The sequence below is a fragment of the Scomber scombrus genome, chromosome 18 (assembly GCF_963691925.1).
Source record: "Scomber scombrus chromosome 18, fScoSco1.1, whole genome shotgun sequence".
In the NCBI taxonomy this organism is placed as follows: Eukaryota; Metazoa; Chordata; class Actinopteri; order Scombriformes; family Scombridae; genus Scomber; species Scomber scombrus.
Window position 1 is genome coordinate 1,344,254 of NC_084987.1, and position 17,500 is coordinate 1,361,753.

Genomic DNA, 17,500 nt, shown 5'->3' on the forward strand with positions numbered 1-17,500 from the left:
TTTTAATTTATTTTTATTTTTTTTATCTCAGATTGAAATAATTTTAATATCTTATCTGAAGGAATCTGTTTTACCAAGAAGACAAACGATTGATGGATTAGTTGCAGTTAAAGATCAATAAACCGTTTTAACTCTCTGAATATTTACAGTTTTCTTTTTTTGACAGTAAACTGAATATTTTTAGGACACTGATCCTTAACCGTTTCTCCTGAAATAGATTAATAACCTGATTCACTGAAGAGGAGAAAGAAAGAAAGATAAAGGAGAAAGAAAGAAAGATAAAGGAGAAAGAAAGAAAGAAAGAAAGAGGAGAAAGAAAGAAAGATAAAGGAGAAAGAAAGAAAGAAAGAAAGAGGAGAAAGAAAGAAAGATAAAGGAGAAAGAAAGAAAGAAAGAAAGAGGAGAAAGAAAGAAAGATAAAGGAGTTCTTTCTTTCTTCCTCCTTTCTTTCTTTCTCTTCTTCCTCCTTTATCTTTCTTTCTTCTTTTTCTTTCTTTCTTTCTTTCTTTCTTTCTTTCTCAACAAACATCTTACAGTTAAAAAGCACAAGAGGTTTTTTTTCTTCTCCTTTTAAAGCCTCCCGAAAACCTGGAGCGGTCCGTCCTGTCAAACGCTACACACACACACACACACACACACACACACACACACACACACACACACACACACACACACACACACACACACACACACACACACACACACACACTGATTGTTGTTGAAAAGCACAGTGGTGGCGGATCTCGTCCTCCTCTACAGACACAGAGGGGGTTTGGTGGCGTTTTAAACCTACACGAGGCCTAGCAGCAGCTGGGAGACGCAGGTGTGTTCATGAGGAGGAAGAGGAGGAAGAGGAGGAAGAGGAGGAGGAACCGCCGAGGGTCACCGTGACGAGCTCCTCTCTTTGCTGACGCAGTCGTCCTGGTTGCTGCGAGCGTCTCCGTTGGCCGTCGTGCTGCAGGTGCGTCTCTTCTTCCTGCGGTGAGACATGGCGTCGCCCTCGGAGCCCGACTCGGCCTGCAGAGGAGAAGAAGAAGAAGAAGATGATGATGATGATGATGATGATGAGAGAAGAAGCTTTTTATTGTCACTAGCTGTGTCACGATTATTTACACCATGGAAGGAAACACTGAGCTGCTTCTTAATTAAATGTTTTATTCACACTTTCTATTGGTCCTGCAAATAAAAGACTTTAAGCCTCCTGTTGTCCTCCTGTCAAGGAAGGAAGGGAGGAAAGAAGGAAGGAAAGAAGGGAGGAAGAAGGAAGGGAGGGAGGGAGGAAGGAAGGAAAGGAGGGAGGAAGAAGGAAGGAAAGGAGGGAGGAAGGAAGGAAGAGAGGAAGGAAGGAAAGGAGGGAGGGAGGAAGGGAGGGAGGGAGGGAGGAAGGAAGGAAGAGAGGAAGGAAGGAAAGGAGGGAGGGAGGAAGAAGGAGGGAAAGGAAAGGAGGAAGGAAGGAAGGAGGAAGAAGGAAGGAAAGGAGGGAGGGAGAAAGGAGGGAGGGAGGGAGGGAGGAAGAAGGAAGGAAGGGAGGAAGAAGGAAGGAAAGGAGGGAGGGAGGGAGGAGGGAGGGAGGAAGAAGGAAGGATGGAAGGAAAGGAGGAAGGGAGGAAGAAGACAGGAAAGGAGGGAGGGAGGAAGAAGAAGGGAAAGGAAGGGAAGGAGGAATGAAGGGAGGAAGAAGGAAGGAAAGGAGGGAGGGAGGGAGGAAGGAAGGATGGAAGGGAGGAAGGAAGGATGGAAGGGAGGAAGGAAGGAAGTGGGGAAAGAAGGAAGGGAAGAAAGAAGGAAGGAAAGGAGTAAGAAGAGAGGGAGGGAGGAAAAGAGGAAGGAAAGGAAGGAAGTGAGGAAGGGAGGAAGAAGGAAGGAGAAGCAGAAGAAGAAGAAGAGCGGATAACGTTACAGACATGACGATATGGGTCACATGTGAGCACCTGTTGGCAGCGCTGACTCCAGACTGACAGGTGTGATCCTGACAGGAGGGGGGGGGGGGGGGGGGGGGGGATTTAAAATAAGCCGAGAGGGATTGAAACAGAGTTCACACTCAGCAGAACTTTACATGCAACACGCTGCAGAGAGGAAACACATCTTCTCTGGATCAGTGCAACAAAAACCCAAAAAGTTGATGTTGTTTCTTAACCCTCCTGTTGTCCTCAGGTCAAGGAAGGAAGGAAGGAAGGAAAGGAGTAAGGAGGGAGGGAGGGAGGAAAGGAAGGAAGGAAGGGAGTAAGGAGGAAAGGAATGAAGGAAGTAAGGAGAGAAAGAAAGGAGGGAAGAAGGAAAGAGGAAGGAAGTAAGGAGAGAAGGAAGGGAGGAAGGAAAGGAGGAAGGAAGGAAGGAAAGGAGGAAGGAAGGAAGGAAGGAAGGAAGGGAGGAAGGAAAGGAGTAAGGAGGGAGGGAGGGAGGAAGGAAGGAAGGATGGAAGGAAGTGAGGAAAGAAGTATGGAAGGAGGAGGGAGCAAAGAAAGAGGGAAGGAGGGGAAGAACGAAGGAAAAATTAAAGAAAGAGGGAGGAAGGAAGGAAGGAAGGAAGGAAGGAAGGAACAGTCAAAAGAGATGGGGTCAATTTGACCCGGGAGGACAACAGGAGGGTTAATGAAGCTTCACTGCGTCTGTAAAACTGCTGCTTCTCTTCATCTCTTACACATGGCAGCATTAGTGCTAACGAGGCTCCACGATAACATATTTTAAATACGCAATGTGCCGACCTGCCAACCGTGGCTAAATATTTTGAGTACCACTCGTGTCATGCAGCTCTTTTCTCAGACTTTTGCAACTCCATTGCTTTGCACACAGTGCCTTAGCTGTGCTTAGTTAACTTGCATTGAATCATTTCAATACTTATTTAATTACAATTATTTTAATATGTATTTAAATTCAAATGCTAATAATTAATTTTGTATATTGCAATAGGTGTTTTTATTTCCAAGAATGTAATAATTAAATTGGCTTAGAGCACATAAGCAACATCACCGGGACTAATTTATATATTACCTGCAGCTCTCTGGTGGCTTATATCCATCATAATAACACACTGTGCAAAATGCATGATGGGACTTTAGAGGGTCGGAAGCACGGCCATGGACCCTCTTCTTTTTGGCAGATCTGCTGCCCTGTCCCTCCCTGTCTTTTCCTCATCTGCCACTATCTTGGCAGATATCTCGTTATTCTCCGCTACTCTACAATGATTGGTTGAAACTGCTTCACCACGCTGCTGCATCGTGCTGTCAGACATGAGTACTGCACGCGCACATTTCCCACAGAACTCACATGTCAGCAGCTTTTTGCGTAGTTTAGAGAGGCGATATATATTGCACTTCATGACCTTTTTTTTTTTAACTGCAAATGAAAACTTCCTGCTGCACGCTGACTGACTGACACGCTGCAGAGAGGAAACACATCTTCTCTGGATCAGTGCAACAACTTCAGATCATGTTGTAAAACTGCTGCTTCGCTTCATCGCTTACATACGACAGAGCGTTACAGTTAAGGGGCTGGAAAAAGGGAAACGTCCTCCTGCACGCTGACTGTCACCTGACCAGAACACTAACTGGAGCCCTCTAGTGGACGGAAGAAGCAACTGATTATATTATTCTGGCACCAAAAACTTACATTTTCATTTGCAGTTTATTTAACAAAACACACAGATGTATCGATACAGTATTGACACGCAAAATATCGCAATACTGTGCTGCATCTCTCCCCCCCCCCCCCCCCCCAGTAAAATAATAATACTGACATGGAGGAGGGGGAGGGGAGGGGTTCATATTCTGAGTTTGCAAGAAAAAAAAAAAAAAAAAAAAGTGTTTTATTCTGCAGAGAAGCCGTGGAAGACCTGATCTAACTGTACTCTTCAGGAGATAGCCTTAGCCCAAAATCACCAGATCCGTGTGTGTGTGTGTGTGTGTGTGTGTGTGTGTGTGTGTACGTACATCAGAGTCGGAGTCAGACGAGCTGGAGGATGACGACGATGAAGAGTCACTGGAGCTGTCCGATGCGATGCCCGTTGATTCCTGCAGGTCTACTTTGTCTGCAAGAGCGGCCATATCAGGTCTCTCCTGCTTCAAGATACTGAACACACACACACACAGACACACACAGACACACACAGACACACACACACACACACACAGACACACACAGACACACACAGACACACACAGACACACACAGACACACACACACACACACACAGACACACACAGACACACACAGACACACACAGACACACACAGACACACACACACACACACACACACACACACACACACACAAAGACACACACACACACACACACACACACACACACACACAGGTCATTATTAGTCCACTTAAATACACTGTAGGTGATAAAATATGTAATGTATCATTCTTTTGTGGTTACACCATTTGACTTTTGGTAAAAAATGGTAACAAACATTTTAACCCTCCTGTCGTCCTCCCAGGTCAAATTGACCTCATCTCTTTTAACTCTCCTTACTTCCTTCCTTCCTCTTTCTTTAATTTTTCCTTCATTCTCCCCTCCTCCCTCCTCCTTCCATACTCCTTTCCTCACTTCCTTCCTCTCCTTCCTCCCTTCCTTACTTACTTCCTCTTTTCCTCCATCCCTCCCTCCTTACTCCTTTCCTTCCTTCCTTCTTTCTTTCCTCCCTTCCTTCCTCCTGTCCTTCCTTCCTCCTTTCCTTCTTTCCTTCCTTCCTCCTTTCCTTCCTCCCTTCCTTCTCTACTTACTTCCTTCCTCTTTTCCTGCCTTCCTCCTGTCCCTCCTTTCCTTCCTCCCTTCCTTCTTTCCTTCCTTCCTCCTGTCCCTCCTTCCTCTTTTCCTCCCGTCCTTCCTTCCTCCTGTCCCTCCTTTCCCTTCCTTCCTCTTCTTCCCTTCCTTCCTCCCTTCCTTCTCTCCTTACTTCCTTCCTCTTTTCCTCCCGTCCTTCCTTCTGTCCCTCCTTTCTTTCCTCCTGTCCCTCCTTCCTCCTTTCCTTCCTCCTGTCCCTCCTTTCTCCTTTCCCTTCCTTCTGTCCCTCCTTCATCCTCTCCTTCTTTCCTTCATCCCTTCCTTCCTCCTGTCCCTCCTTCATCCTCTCCCTTCCTTCATTCCTTCCTACTGTCCCTCCTTCCTTCCTCCTTTCCTTCTCTACTTACTTCCTTCCTCCCCTCCTTCTTTCCATCTAACGACAGAACGTTCATTTTTAATTTCTCCGTATAAAACTGGAGTCTATCTGCGAGCTGATCTTGGTTCAGGTGAAGAACGTACCGGTACCACTTCCTGGAGAGTTTGGGTCGGCCTCGGACGGTTTTGTGCCACACGATGGGGAAGTTGGTGCTGCTGGCGAAGTTCTGAGTGACGGCGATTGTCGTGTCCATGTTGAGGACAACGTGCCACCATCCGCCTGCGGACACACAGCTAGTTACCATTAACACCAGAGAAACACCATCATGGTCCTTTCATCTGGACCTCTAACCCTCAGTTCACACATTCATTGATCGGTTATCTGATCAATAAAATGTCAGAATATGTTATTTATTTACACGTTGTCTCTGTTTGCTGTGCATCTATCTAACAGACAGACAGACAGAGAGTGAGACAGATAGACAGACAGACAGAGAGAGAGACAGATAGACAGACAGACAGTGAGTGAGACAGACAGACAGAGAGAGAGACAGACAGACAGACAGTGAGAGAGACAGAAAGTGAGACAGTCAGACAGATAGACAGTGAGTGAGACAGACAGACAGACAGACAGTGAGAGAGACAGACAGACAGACAGAGAGACAGTGAGAGAGACAGACAGACAGACAGAGAGACAGGCAGACAGACAGTGAGAGAGACAGATAGACAGACAGACAGAGAGACAGTGAGAGAGACAGACAGACAGACAGAGAGACAGGCAGACAGACAGTGAGAGAGACAGATAGACAGACAGACAGATAGACAGTGAGTGAGACAGACAGACAGACAGACAGACAGACAGACAGATAGACAGACAGTGAGTGAGACAGACAGACAGACAGACAGACAGACAGACAGATAGACAGACAGTGAGTGAGACAGACAGACAGTGAGAGAGTGAGACAGACAGTGAGAGAGACAGACAGACAGACAGACAGACAGACAGACAGACAGGCAGGCAGACAGATAGACAGACAGTGAGTGAGACAGACAGACAGACAGACAGACAGACAGACAGATAGACAGACAGTGAGTGAGACAGACAGACAGTGAGAGAGTGAGACAGACAGTGAGAGACAGACAGACAGACAGACAGTCAGTCAGACAGACAGACAGAGAGACAGACAGACAGACAGACAGACAGACAGACAGACAGACAGACAGACAGACAGACAGACAGACAGGTAAAGTCTAAACCCTGCAGCTGAGGGTTTAATCAGCACTGCTGGTATTATATGAATCCAGGTCACATCATGTTGATACACCTGTCTGTCTCTACGTACACCTGTCTGTCTCTACGTACACCTGTCTGTCTCTACGTACACCTGTCTGTCTCTGTCTCTACGTACACCTGTCTATCTCTACGTACACCTGTCTGTCTCTATATACACCTGTCTGTCTCTATATACACCTGTCTGTCTCTGTCTCTACGTACACCTGTCTGTCTCTACGTACACCTGTCTGTCTCTATATACACCTGTCTGTCTCTACGTACACCTGTCTGTCTCTACGTACACCTGTCTGTCTCTACATACACCTGTCTGTCTCTATATACACCTGTCTGTCTCTACGTACACCTGTCTGTCTCTACGTACACCTGTCTGTCTCTACGTACACCTGTCTGTCTCTATATACACCTGTCTGTCTCTGTCTCTACATACACCTGTCTGTCTCTATATACACCTGTCCGTCTCTGTCTCTACATACACCTGTCTGTCTCTACATACACCTGTCCGTCTCTACATACACCTGTCTGTCTCTACATACACCTGTCTGTCTCTATATACACCTGTCTGTCTCTGTCTCTACATACACCTGTCTGTCTCTATATACACCTGTCCGTCTCTGTCTCTACATACACCTGTCTGTCTCTACATACACCTGTCTGTCTCTACATACACCTGTCTGTCTCTACGTACACCTGTCTGTCTCTACATACACCTGTCTGTCTCTATATACACCTGTCTGTCTCTACATACACCTGTCCGTCTCTACATACACCTGTCTGTCTCTATATACACCTGTCTGTCTCTACATACACCTGTCTGTCTCTACATACACCTGTCCGTCTCTACATATACCTGTCTGTCTCTACATACATCTGTCTGTCTCTATATACACCTGTCTGTCTCTATATACACCTGTCTGTCTCTACGTACACATGTCTGTCTCTATATACACCTGTCTGTCTCTATGTACACCTGTCTGTCTCTACGTACACCTGTCTGTCTCTATGTACACCTGTCTGTCTCTACGTACACCTGTCTGTCTCTACATACACCTGTCCGTCTCTGTCTCTACGTACACCTGTCTGTCTCTACATACACCTGTCTGTCTCTATGTACACCTGTCTGTCTCTACATACACCTGTCTGTCTCTATGTACACCTGTCTGTCTCTATATACACCTGTCTGTCTCTACATACACCTGTCTGTCTCTACATACACCTGTCTGTCTCTGCATACACCTGTCTGTCTCTACATACACCTGTCTGTCTCTATATACACCTGTCTGTCTCTACATACACCTGTCTGCTGTGCAATGACAATAAAGGTGAAGTGAAGTGAATTGAATAATGGAGCTTTTCCACTAAACAGTTCTAGCTCTACTCGACTCGACTCGACTCGGCTCGGTTTGGTACCAGGAACCTTTTCCATTACTGTAGTTCCTCCTCAACGTGAGCGGGGTCGTCATAGCAACGCAAACACATAACCAATGGAGGCCATGGAGGCGATGGTGTACTTGCTGCTGTATGAGGCTTTCTGTCTCACACAAAGCAAGAGAAGAGAAACTAATCTCTGTAACGCTGTTGTTGGTATTTAAAAATGCCGGGTTTGATTCTTGTGTGGGACGTCGGCCCAGTTTCCTTTTTGTCTTCTCTTCCTCCTTCCATCTTTCCTTCCTGTCTTCTTTTCATTCCTTCCTTCCTTCCATCTTTCCTTCCTTCCTGTCTTCTTTTCATTCCTTCCTTCCTTCCTTCCTTCCTGTCTTCTTTTCTTTCCTTCCTTCCTTCTTTCCTTCTGTTTGTCTGTCCTTCCTTCCTTTCTTCCATCTTTCCTTCCTTCCTTCCTTCTGTCCTTCCTGTCTTCTTTTCTTTCCTTCCTTCCTTTCTTCCATCTTTCCTTCCTTCCTTCTGTCCTTACAGTCTTCTTTTCTCTCCTTCCATCTTTCCTTCCTTCCTTCCTTCCATCTTTCCTTCCTGTCTTCTTTTCTTTCCATCTTTCCTTCCTTCCTTCCTTCCCTCTGTCCTTCTTGTCTTCTTTTCCTTCTTTCCTTCCTTCCTTCCCTCTGTCCTTACTGTCTTTTCTTTCCTTCCTTCCTTCCCTCTGTCCTTCCTGCGTTCTTTTCTTTCCTTCCTTCCTTCCTTCCTTCCTTCCTTCTTTCCTTCCTGTCTTCTTTTCCTTCCTTCCTTCTGTCCTTCCTGTCTTATTTTCCTTTTTTCCATCTTTACTTGCTCATGACTCTTCCAGTGACTCTCTGACCAATCAGCGGCCGGCAGTCTGATGACATCACATTTTAGTATCGGCTCGGCTCGCTTCCTGTGCTGTTTTCTGGCTGCTCACAGAGTCTCTGAGCATCAACAGCTTTGAGGAAACTCCGTCCTCGACCGATCGACTGATCAAACAGACGCAGCGACAGAACAACGAGCCTGTTCAATGATTAACGGCGGATATGAAAAGGCTGCTTATGAGCCAGGTTCACTTTGCATATTCACTGTGCTTTGATGACCGTCTGCGTCTTATTCACTAACTGTCAGATAGTTTCCTTATTGCTATGGATGACGGCTCTATTGACGGATGGTTTTATTGCCCAGGAGATAAAATATGGAAACTAAAAGGCGCTGAGCTGAGTCTCCATAGAAGGACCAGTGTCAGCTGATGATTAAACTGTGTTCACTCTATAAGGGAAACTAATGAAAGCAACACGCTGACGTCCTCATATTCACACAGCAAATCATAAAAGGAAACAAAGCATCAACTCAACAAATTCTTCTGCTGATTTAGAGGCAAAAGAAAATGTGAGTTAATGTGTCGCGTCGTATAACAGTGCTGCATGCTGCATATGATAATTCACACTAACATTTCATTAAAAGATGATTAGTTAAAACTTTGCAGAATTTTACGTTTTGTGAATTTCAGTCAAATAAAAACTATTTTTCTACTCATAAATTTCACTTTTCTTGAAAAATATTTTAAATCTCGTCTCGTTCTCGTGAGCTCAGTGTATCGTCACATTTCTGATAATCGACCCCAAAGTTTCCCCTAATCGGTGCCTTCCTGGTAAAGAGCCGACTCGACTCAATCGACAGTATAAATGGAGCTTTTCCACTCTACAGTTCTAGCTCTACTCGGCTCGGTTTGGTACCAGGAACCTTTTCTATTACTGTAGTTCCTCCTCAACGTGGGCGGGGTTGTCATATAGTGCTTGGCGGTATACCGGTTCACACCGAATACCGGTGTATATTTTCGTTATGATAAGACTTTTTAATGTACCGCCATACCGGTGTATTTCATTCCACAACGTTGGGAACGCTGCGCTGCGCGACACTGTTTCAGACGGGACTCTTTTCAGTCTTGCGCTTCCTGCCGCTCAGCAAACAGCAGAAGATGTGCGCCTGCCGAGCGGGTTAAGATGACGATAGTTCACACAACACATCCTGGTTTATAATAATTAGTCAGCAAACTCAGCATCGTCTGACGCAGGCTGGAAAATGTGCACTTTTATTTACAGTTAAAAACATTTCGCCGTGTGTTTCATCTTCTGTCAAGCTAACAGAGCTGCGGCGGCTTCCTGTCTAAGCTTTCAAAATAAAACCTTTGTTATTGTGCGCTTCTTACTATCATTAACAAACAAAGTTGGGGCTGTAAATTACGGGAGAAAAGACACAACGGGAGAGCCGTGGGAGATGAGTCTAAAATACGGGAGAAACCCGGGAAAAAAAATACCGTCATATACATTTTCGGTCATAGCGCCCAGCACTATCGTCATAGCAACGGTTGCACCAAACTGCTGTGACTTCGTTAAATATGCGACAGAAACACATAAACAATGGAGGACATGGAGGCGATGGTGTACTTGCTGCTGTATGAGGCTTTCTGTCTCACACAAAGCAAGAGAAGAGAAACTAATCTCTGTAACGCTGTTGTTGGTATTTAAAAATGCCGGGTTTGATTCTTGTGTGGGACGGCTCATGACTCTTCCAGCGACTCTCTGACCTATCAGTGGCCGGCAGTATGTTGACGTCACATTTAGTATAGGCTCGGCTCGCTTGGAACCTCGGCAGAGCAGGTACTAAAAAAGTACCGGGTACCAGGTACTATCCCTGATGGACATGAGTAGAGTCGAGTATTGCTAGAACTGTGTAGGTGAAAAGCTCCAACAGTGAGTGGACTCTAGAGGAAACGCTGCTGCTTCACTGACCAGGCACAAACACCGTCTCTCCGGGTCTCTGCAGGATCTCCAGTGGTCTGAACTCTGCGGGCCAGGTGGGCTGCTGCGTGCGTGGATACACCACATTGAACCAGGTGATAGCCTCGTCCTGCTGGTTGCCTCCGTCCTCTCTGGTCACTTTGATGAGCTCGCGGGGGGTGTTGGTGGGGAACAGGCACCACCTCTTGTGGCCCTGGACCAGAGCGTTCCAGGCGCTGGTGCCCAGCGGGTCGATGTGGATGCCGGTGCCGGAGCGAGCCGGACCCATCACGAACCACCTGAGGAGGAGAACAGGGGGAGCTGATTACAACCTGTGGAACCTCGTAATGGAAAAACAACTCAAAGTCTCCTCCCTCGATGAACAATGATGTATTTTCACAGTTTCTTTAGTTTAGTATTTTACGCTGCTGCCCTCACACATGAGGATCTTTAGGGAGGGAAAATAATGATGTTTTAAAGGCAGGGGGGTCAAACATGAGGCCCGTGGGCCAGAACCGGCCCGCCGAGGAGTCCAATCCGGCCCACTTTCCTTCCTGTCTTCTTTTCCTTCCATCTGTCTTTCTTTCCTCAAACTGTACTGCAGTAAAGTACAAGTACCTCAAACTGTACTGCAGTAAAGTACAAGTACCTCAAACTGTACTGCAGTAAAGTACAAGTACCTCAAACTGTACTACAGTAAAGTACAAGTACCTCAAACTGTACTGCAGTAAAGTACAAGTACCTCAAACTGTACTACAGTAAAGTACAAGTACCTCAAACTATACTACAGTAAAGTACAAGTACCTCAAACTGTACTACAGTAAAGTACCTCAATCAGGAATAACTAATTTCATAAGATCTTCGTTTTTAATCTATTTTTGGAGGGAGGTATTGGGACGGGTCTGGGGTTTGTTTAAGCTCGTTTTTAGTACGTTTGGAAAATGTAATTTACACAAAAACAAAACAAAGGAAATCCGTAAAGCTTCAGAGAAAGGTCCCACCTGTACGGCGGTCTGCGCTTCTCTCCTGCAAACTGGAACAGGTCGTCTCTGAAGAACAGCGGCACCTGGTAGTCCTCCAGCAGCTTGCGGCGTTTGGCGTGTTCACCGTAGCTGCTGTCGAAGATGTAGAGCGGGCTGTCGTCCCTGGTGGACTCCAGGTATTCCACGTAGTACTTCATCTTCATCTTCACCGAGTAGCCGTCGTTGTCCTCCCCGCACTTGAACTTCTGGTTGCGGTATTTGCGTTTTAGGCGCTCCACAGTCCATTTCTCGCGTCCGGGCCAAGTGTCCTGGCAGCTGAGCAGGACGACGGGCTTGTAAGGCCGCTCGAAGCGCCGGATGAACTCTTCAGGACTGACATGAAGGGAGTCAATACGCTCAACGCTGTCCTGAAACAGCAAATATCAGTACAGACAATCAGAGGATTATTATACTGACTCACACGCATCTGTCCTGCAACCAACAATTATATATTATTTTATTTATTTATTAAATAGGGACAATTCACAATACACTTATAAGTATTACAGTAAAAGTACTGCAGTATTATGAGTGATGTAGTATGCAGTATTATAGTAAAAGTACTGCAGTATTATGAGTGATGTAGTATGCAGTATTACAGTAAAGTACTGCAGTATTATGAGCGATGTAGTATGCAGTATTACAGTAAAAGTACTGCAGTATTATGAGTGATGTAGTATGCAGTATTATAGTAAAAGTACTGCAGTATTATGAGTGATGTAGTATGCAGTATTACAGTAAAGTACTGCAGTATTATGAGCGATGTAGTATGCAGTATTACAGTAAAAGTACTGCAGTATTATGAGTGATGTAGTATGCAGTATTATAGTAAAAGTACTGCAGTATTATAGCGATGTAGTATGCAGTATTACAGTAAAGTACTGCATTATTATGAGTGATGTAGTATGCAGTATTACAGTAAAGTACTGCAGTATTATGAGTGATGTAGTATGCAGTATTACAGTAAAGTACTGCAGTATTATGAGCGATGTAGTATGCAGTATTACAGTAAAGTACTGCAGTATTATGAGTGATGTAGTATGCAGTATTACAGTAAAAATACTGCAGTATTATAGTGATGTAGTATGCAGTATTACAGTAAAAGTACTGCAGTATTATGAGTGATGTAGTATGCAGTATTACAGTAAAAGTACTGCAGTATTATGAGTGATGTAGTATTCAGTATTACAGTAAAAGTACTGCAGTATTATGAGTGATGTAGTATGCAGTATTACAGTAAAGTACTGCAGTATTATGAGTGATGTAGTATGCAGTATTACAGTAAAGTACTGCAGTATTATAGTGATGTAGTATGCAGTATTACAGTAAAAGTACTGCAGTATTATAGTGATGTAGTATGCAGTATTACAGTAAAAGTACTGCAGTATTATAGTGATGTAGTATGCAGTATTACAGTAAAGTACTGCAGTATTATAGTGATGTAGTATGCAGTATTACAGTAAAGTAGTGGTTTGGTCCTCTGACTGATATATTATTATTATGACATCATTAGATTATTAATAGTGAAGCATCAGTGTTAGAGCAGCATGTTACTGTTGTAGCTGCTGGAGGTGGAGCTAGTTTACACTACTTTATATACAGTTAGCTAGTTTAGTCCAGTGGTTCCCAACCTAGGGGTGGGGCCCCTCCAAAGGGTCAGCAGATAAATGTGAGGGGTGGTGAGATGATTAATGGGAGAGGAAAGAAGAAAAAACTAAGTTCTGATACACAAATGTGTTTTCAGTTTTTGGACTTTTTCTCTAATCTTTGATTTTTGCTGAAATATTGGATCATTTGAACATTTATTGAAATGAAAGCATGTGAGAAGTTTAGAGGGAAAAATCAGTATTTGGTGGAGCTGTTAACAACTCATAGACATCTGAAATGTGAGCCGACTACACACTGCTGTCTGGTTTCATCTTTAACAATGTGTTGTATTTATAAAGCTTGTTATATTATCCATTGTGTCAAATCTGCATCTGAAAAGTAACTAAAGCTGTCAAATAAATGTAGTGGAGTAGAAAGTACAATATTTCCCTCTGAGATGTAGAAAGTAGCATCACATGGAAATACTACAGTAAAGTACAAGTACCTCAAACTGTACTACAGTAAAGTACAAGTACCTCAAACTGTACTACACTAAAGTACAAGTACCTCAAACTGTACTACACTAAAGTACAAGTACCTCAAACTGTACTACAGTAAAGTACCTCAAACTGTACTACAGTAAAGTACAAGTACCTCAAACTGTACTACACTAAAGTACAAGTACCTCAAACTGTACTACACTAAAGTACAAGTACCTCAAACTGTACTACACTAAAGTACAAGTACCTCAAACTGTACTGCAGTAAAGTACAAGTACCTCAAACTGTACTGCAGTAAAGTACAAGTACCTCAAACTGTACTGCAGTAAAGTACAAGTACCTCAAACTGTACTGCAGTAAAGTACAAGTACCTCAAACTGTACTGCAGTAAAGTACAAGTACCTCAGACTGTACTACAGTATTGTACAAGTACCTCAAACTGTACTGCAGTAAAGTACAAGTACCTCAAACTGTACTGCAGTAAAGTACAAGTACCTCTAACTGTACTGCAGTGTTGTACTTGTTCTCCTATCATCAGCTCTTCATGTTTCTGTGTCTACGTGACAACCTGCACGGCTGTTAGCTGCTGCTAGCTGCTGTTAGCTTAGCTCAGGATGCTACATTAGTTACCTTCACGGTGTGATGCGACAGGTCGAAAGTCTCGTGATAATCGTGTTTTATCCAGTCTAGTGAATCTTTCAGCTCGGGCCTGGCGCTCCGCTTCGCCTCTTTAATCCTCTTCTTACTCTTGTGGTTCATTTCCTCCTCACTGATCTCACGGCTAACGGCTAACCCGAGGCTAGCTGCCACTTTACCCGCAACCACGGGACAAATCAACAAACACACAAGTCAGCTGATGTTTAAAACACGTTTTCAGGTCGGTGCCAACAAAATGTCAGTGTCACTTTTAAACCCTGCGTGTTAGAAGCAGTTTGACAGCCAGCAGCAGCAGCGGCGGCTAGTTTGTTAGCCGGCGACACAATGCTTTCTGCAACTCCACAGAGCCCGCCCCCTGGCATGCAGAGAGAGAAAAGCTCATTGGCTGCGGCGACCTCAAGAGGAAAGCCGTGATTGGTTGAAATCTAGTATGAGCCTTCCCGCCAGGCTCAACGCGTGGATGTGATTGGCTGTGAGCTTGTCACTCTTGTGTTTTGGTGCTACGCGTTAGAACAGCGTGGGGAGGAAACGCGTGGTCGATACTGATAGGATAAAAACATAAATATCAATAAAAATAACAGTTTAATATGATTTTCAGGAGAAGAAGAATAGTCAGAACATTAGAAAGAGATTTATTTGCTTAATTAACGAGCATGATGGATCACAGCGGAGTCGAAACAACCAAAGTTTTCACCTTTGAAGAAAAAGAAAATACACTTTCTGTCTCCATACCTGAGGTTTGTTTAAGTATTTATGTTTATATTATTATCATGCGTGTCAAGTAGTTTGTAATATATGTGCGTGGAGCATACACATTAGCTCTCTAGCTTCCTTGTCCTGCCATAGCACCAAATTACCATTAAAATATAGAGATTTAAGTTAATCATGGGTATTTAAATGGTATATTCATTATAGAACAAACAAATAGAGACTTAATACGATACGTTTGAGTCCTTTCTACTATTCGGCATACACCTAGTACATGAATATGTTCATTTGAACTATATTTAGTTCAGTTTAGTTCAAAGTCCATTAGAAAAACACGCAGCACAAACAAGATAGAATACATACATTAAAAATATTATCATCGTGGAGCTGTTAACAACTCATAGACATCTGAGATGTGAGCCGACTACACACTGCTGTCTGGTTTCATCTTTAACAATGTGTTGTATTTATAAAGCTTGTTATATTATCCATTGTGTCAAATCTGCATCTGAAAAGTAACTAAAGCTGTCAAATAAATGTAGTGGAGTAGAAAGTACAATATTTCCCTCTGAGATGTAGAAAGTAGCATCACATGGAAATACTACAGTAAAGTACAAGTACCTCAAACTGTACTACAGTAAAGTACAAGTACCTCAAACTGTACTACAGTAAAGTACAAGTACTTCAAACTGTACTACAGTAAAGTACAAGTACTTCAAACTGTACTACAGTCAAGTACAAGTACCTCAAACTGTACTACAGTAAAGTACAAGTACTTCAAACTGTACTACAGTAAAGTACAAGTACTTCAAACTGTACTACAGTAAAGTACAAGTACTTCAAACTGTACTACATGCTCGTCTTTTTGACCCGTTTTTATATTTCTTTTAGCCGGACTTCTCCCTAAATGTGACCCACAGTGTACATACATTGAATAAAAATGCATCTTTTTTTTATTTTTGTGCAGCTGAAATTAATGAGATAGATATGCATCTTCCTTGTTTTGATATAGTCTACCATTTGTGAAGAAGTCAAACTAGCTGTTGTGTTGTTTGAGGCCATGTTGGCACTTTTTTCCATAACTTAAGTTGAAGTTGTTCTCTTATTTTGCACAGACAGTGTTTACATGTGGAAAGCCATGTTGCATTTATGTTTGCATCCAGTGGAGCATCACAATACATTGAGGCATAAAGTGTTAATTCCACAATAGGAGATATGTTATGTTGTTACCAGTAAGTAAGTGTTGTTAACAGTTTTGGTGTAAAAAGCCTGCAAATATCGGAATATCGGATATTGGCAGAAAAGCCAGTATGGAGCATCCCTAGATTGTATATATATGCTGGTTTTTAAAAGACGCCAACTTGTATCTTGAACAGTCCAACTCGCTCATTAATGATGTGATCCTTAAATAGTTGCATGTGATGTTTTGTTTCCCTCAGGTTCTGGACCCACAGTACGGTATGTATGTGTGGCCCTGTGCAGTGGTGCTGGCCCAGTACCTGTGGAGCCGCCGAGAGGAGCTGAGAGACAAGACGGTGCTGGAGGTGAGACGGGTCTGATTATGGGACAAGATAAGATGGAGGTTACTTTATTCAGACCCGTAGTTAGATTTGTTTTGCAGCGAGTTGTCATCCATCCATTCATACAGACATACATACATACATACATACATACATACATACATACATACATACATACATACATACAGACATACAGACATACATACATACATACATACATACATACATACATACATACAGACATACATACATACATACATACATACAGACATACATACAGACATACAGACATACATACATACATACATACATACATACATACAGACATACATACAGACATACATACAGACAGACATACATACATACATACATACATACATACAGACATACATACATACATACATACATACATACATACATACATACAGACATACATACATACATACATACATACATACATACATACATACATACATACAGACATACATACATACATACAGACATACATACATACATACATACATACATACATACATACATACATACATACAGACATACATACATACAGACATACATACATACAGACATACAGACATACATACAGACATCCATACATACATACATACATACATACATACAGACATACATACATACATACATACATACAGACATACATACATACATACATACATACATACATACATACATACAGACATACATACATACATACATACATACATACATACATACAGACATACATACATACATACATACATACATACATACATACAGACAGACATACATACATACATACATACAGACATACATACAGACATACATACATACATACATACATACATACATACAGACATACATACATACATACATACATACATACATACATACATACAGACATACATACATACAGACATA

General features: G+C 43.0%; 2 protein-coding genes across 2 annotated transcripts in view; one reads left to right on the forward strand and one right to left on the reverse strand.

Annotated features, from left to right (window-relative positions):
• Positions 1 to 621: 621 nt before the first annotated feature.
• jmjd6 (jumonji domain containing 6, arginine demethylase and lysine hydroxylase) lies at positions 622 to 14,673 on the reverse strand. The gene is made up of 6 exons (XM_062438139.1): positions 14,313 to 14,673; positions 11,575 to 11,963; positions 10,586 to 10,872; positions 5,249 to 5,384; positions 3,930 to 4,068; positions 622 to 1,017 (listed from the first exon to the last, which is right to left on the reverse strand). Exons 1-6 carry the CDS (start codon positions 14,439 to 14,441, stop codon positions 883 to 885), a joined length of 1,215 nt encoding a protein of 404 aa, XP_062294123.1. The 5' UTR covers positions 14,442 to 14,673; the 3' UTR covers positions 622 to 882.
• Positions 14,674 to 14,872: 199 nt separating this feature from the next.
• mettl23 (methyltransferase 23, arginine) overlaps positions 14,873 to 17,500 on the forward strand; it is a 9,187-nt gene continuing 6,559 nt past the window's right edge. Inside the window, exons 1-2 of the mRNA XM_062438152.1 lie at positions 14,873 to 15,076; positions 16,487 to 16,591. Of these exons, the coding sequence (XP_062294136.1) occupies positions 14,993 to 15,076; positions 16,487 to 16,591 (189 nt within the window). The 5' untranslated portion in view covers positions 14,873 to 14,992. The remainder of the gene's footprint in view (positions 15,077 to 16,486; positions 16,592 to 17,500) is intronic.

What these genes read in the sequence shown, in the direction of transcription:
- jmjd6 (XM_062438139.1), bottom strand. Translation starts at nt 14,441, where the DNA reads ATGAACCACAAGAGTAAGAAGAGGATTAAAGAGGCGAAGCGGAGCGCC. An exon ending in TGTCGCATCACACCGTGAAG is followed by an intron (nt 11,964 to 14,312) that starts GTAACTAATGTA and finishes TTGCTGTTTCAG; the next exon opens with GACAGCGTTGAGCGTATTGA. An exon ending in CGTCTGACTCCGACTCTGAT is followed by an intron (nt 1,018 to 3,929) that starts GTACGTACACAC and finishes TCTCCTCTGCAG; the next exon opens with GCCGAGTCGGGCTCCGAGGG.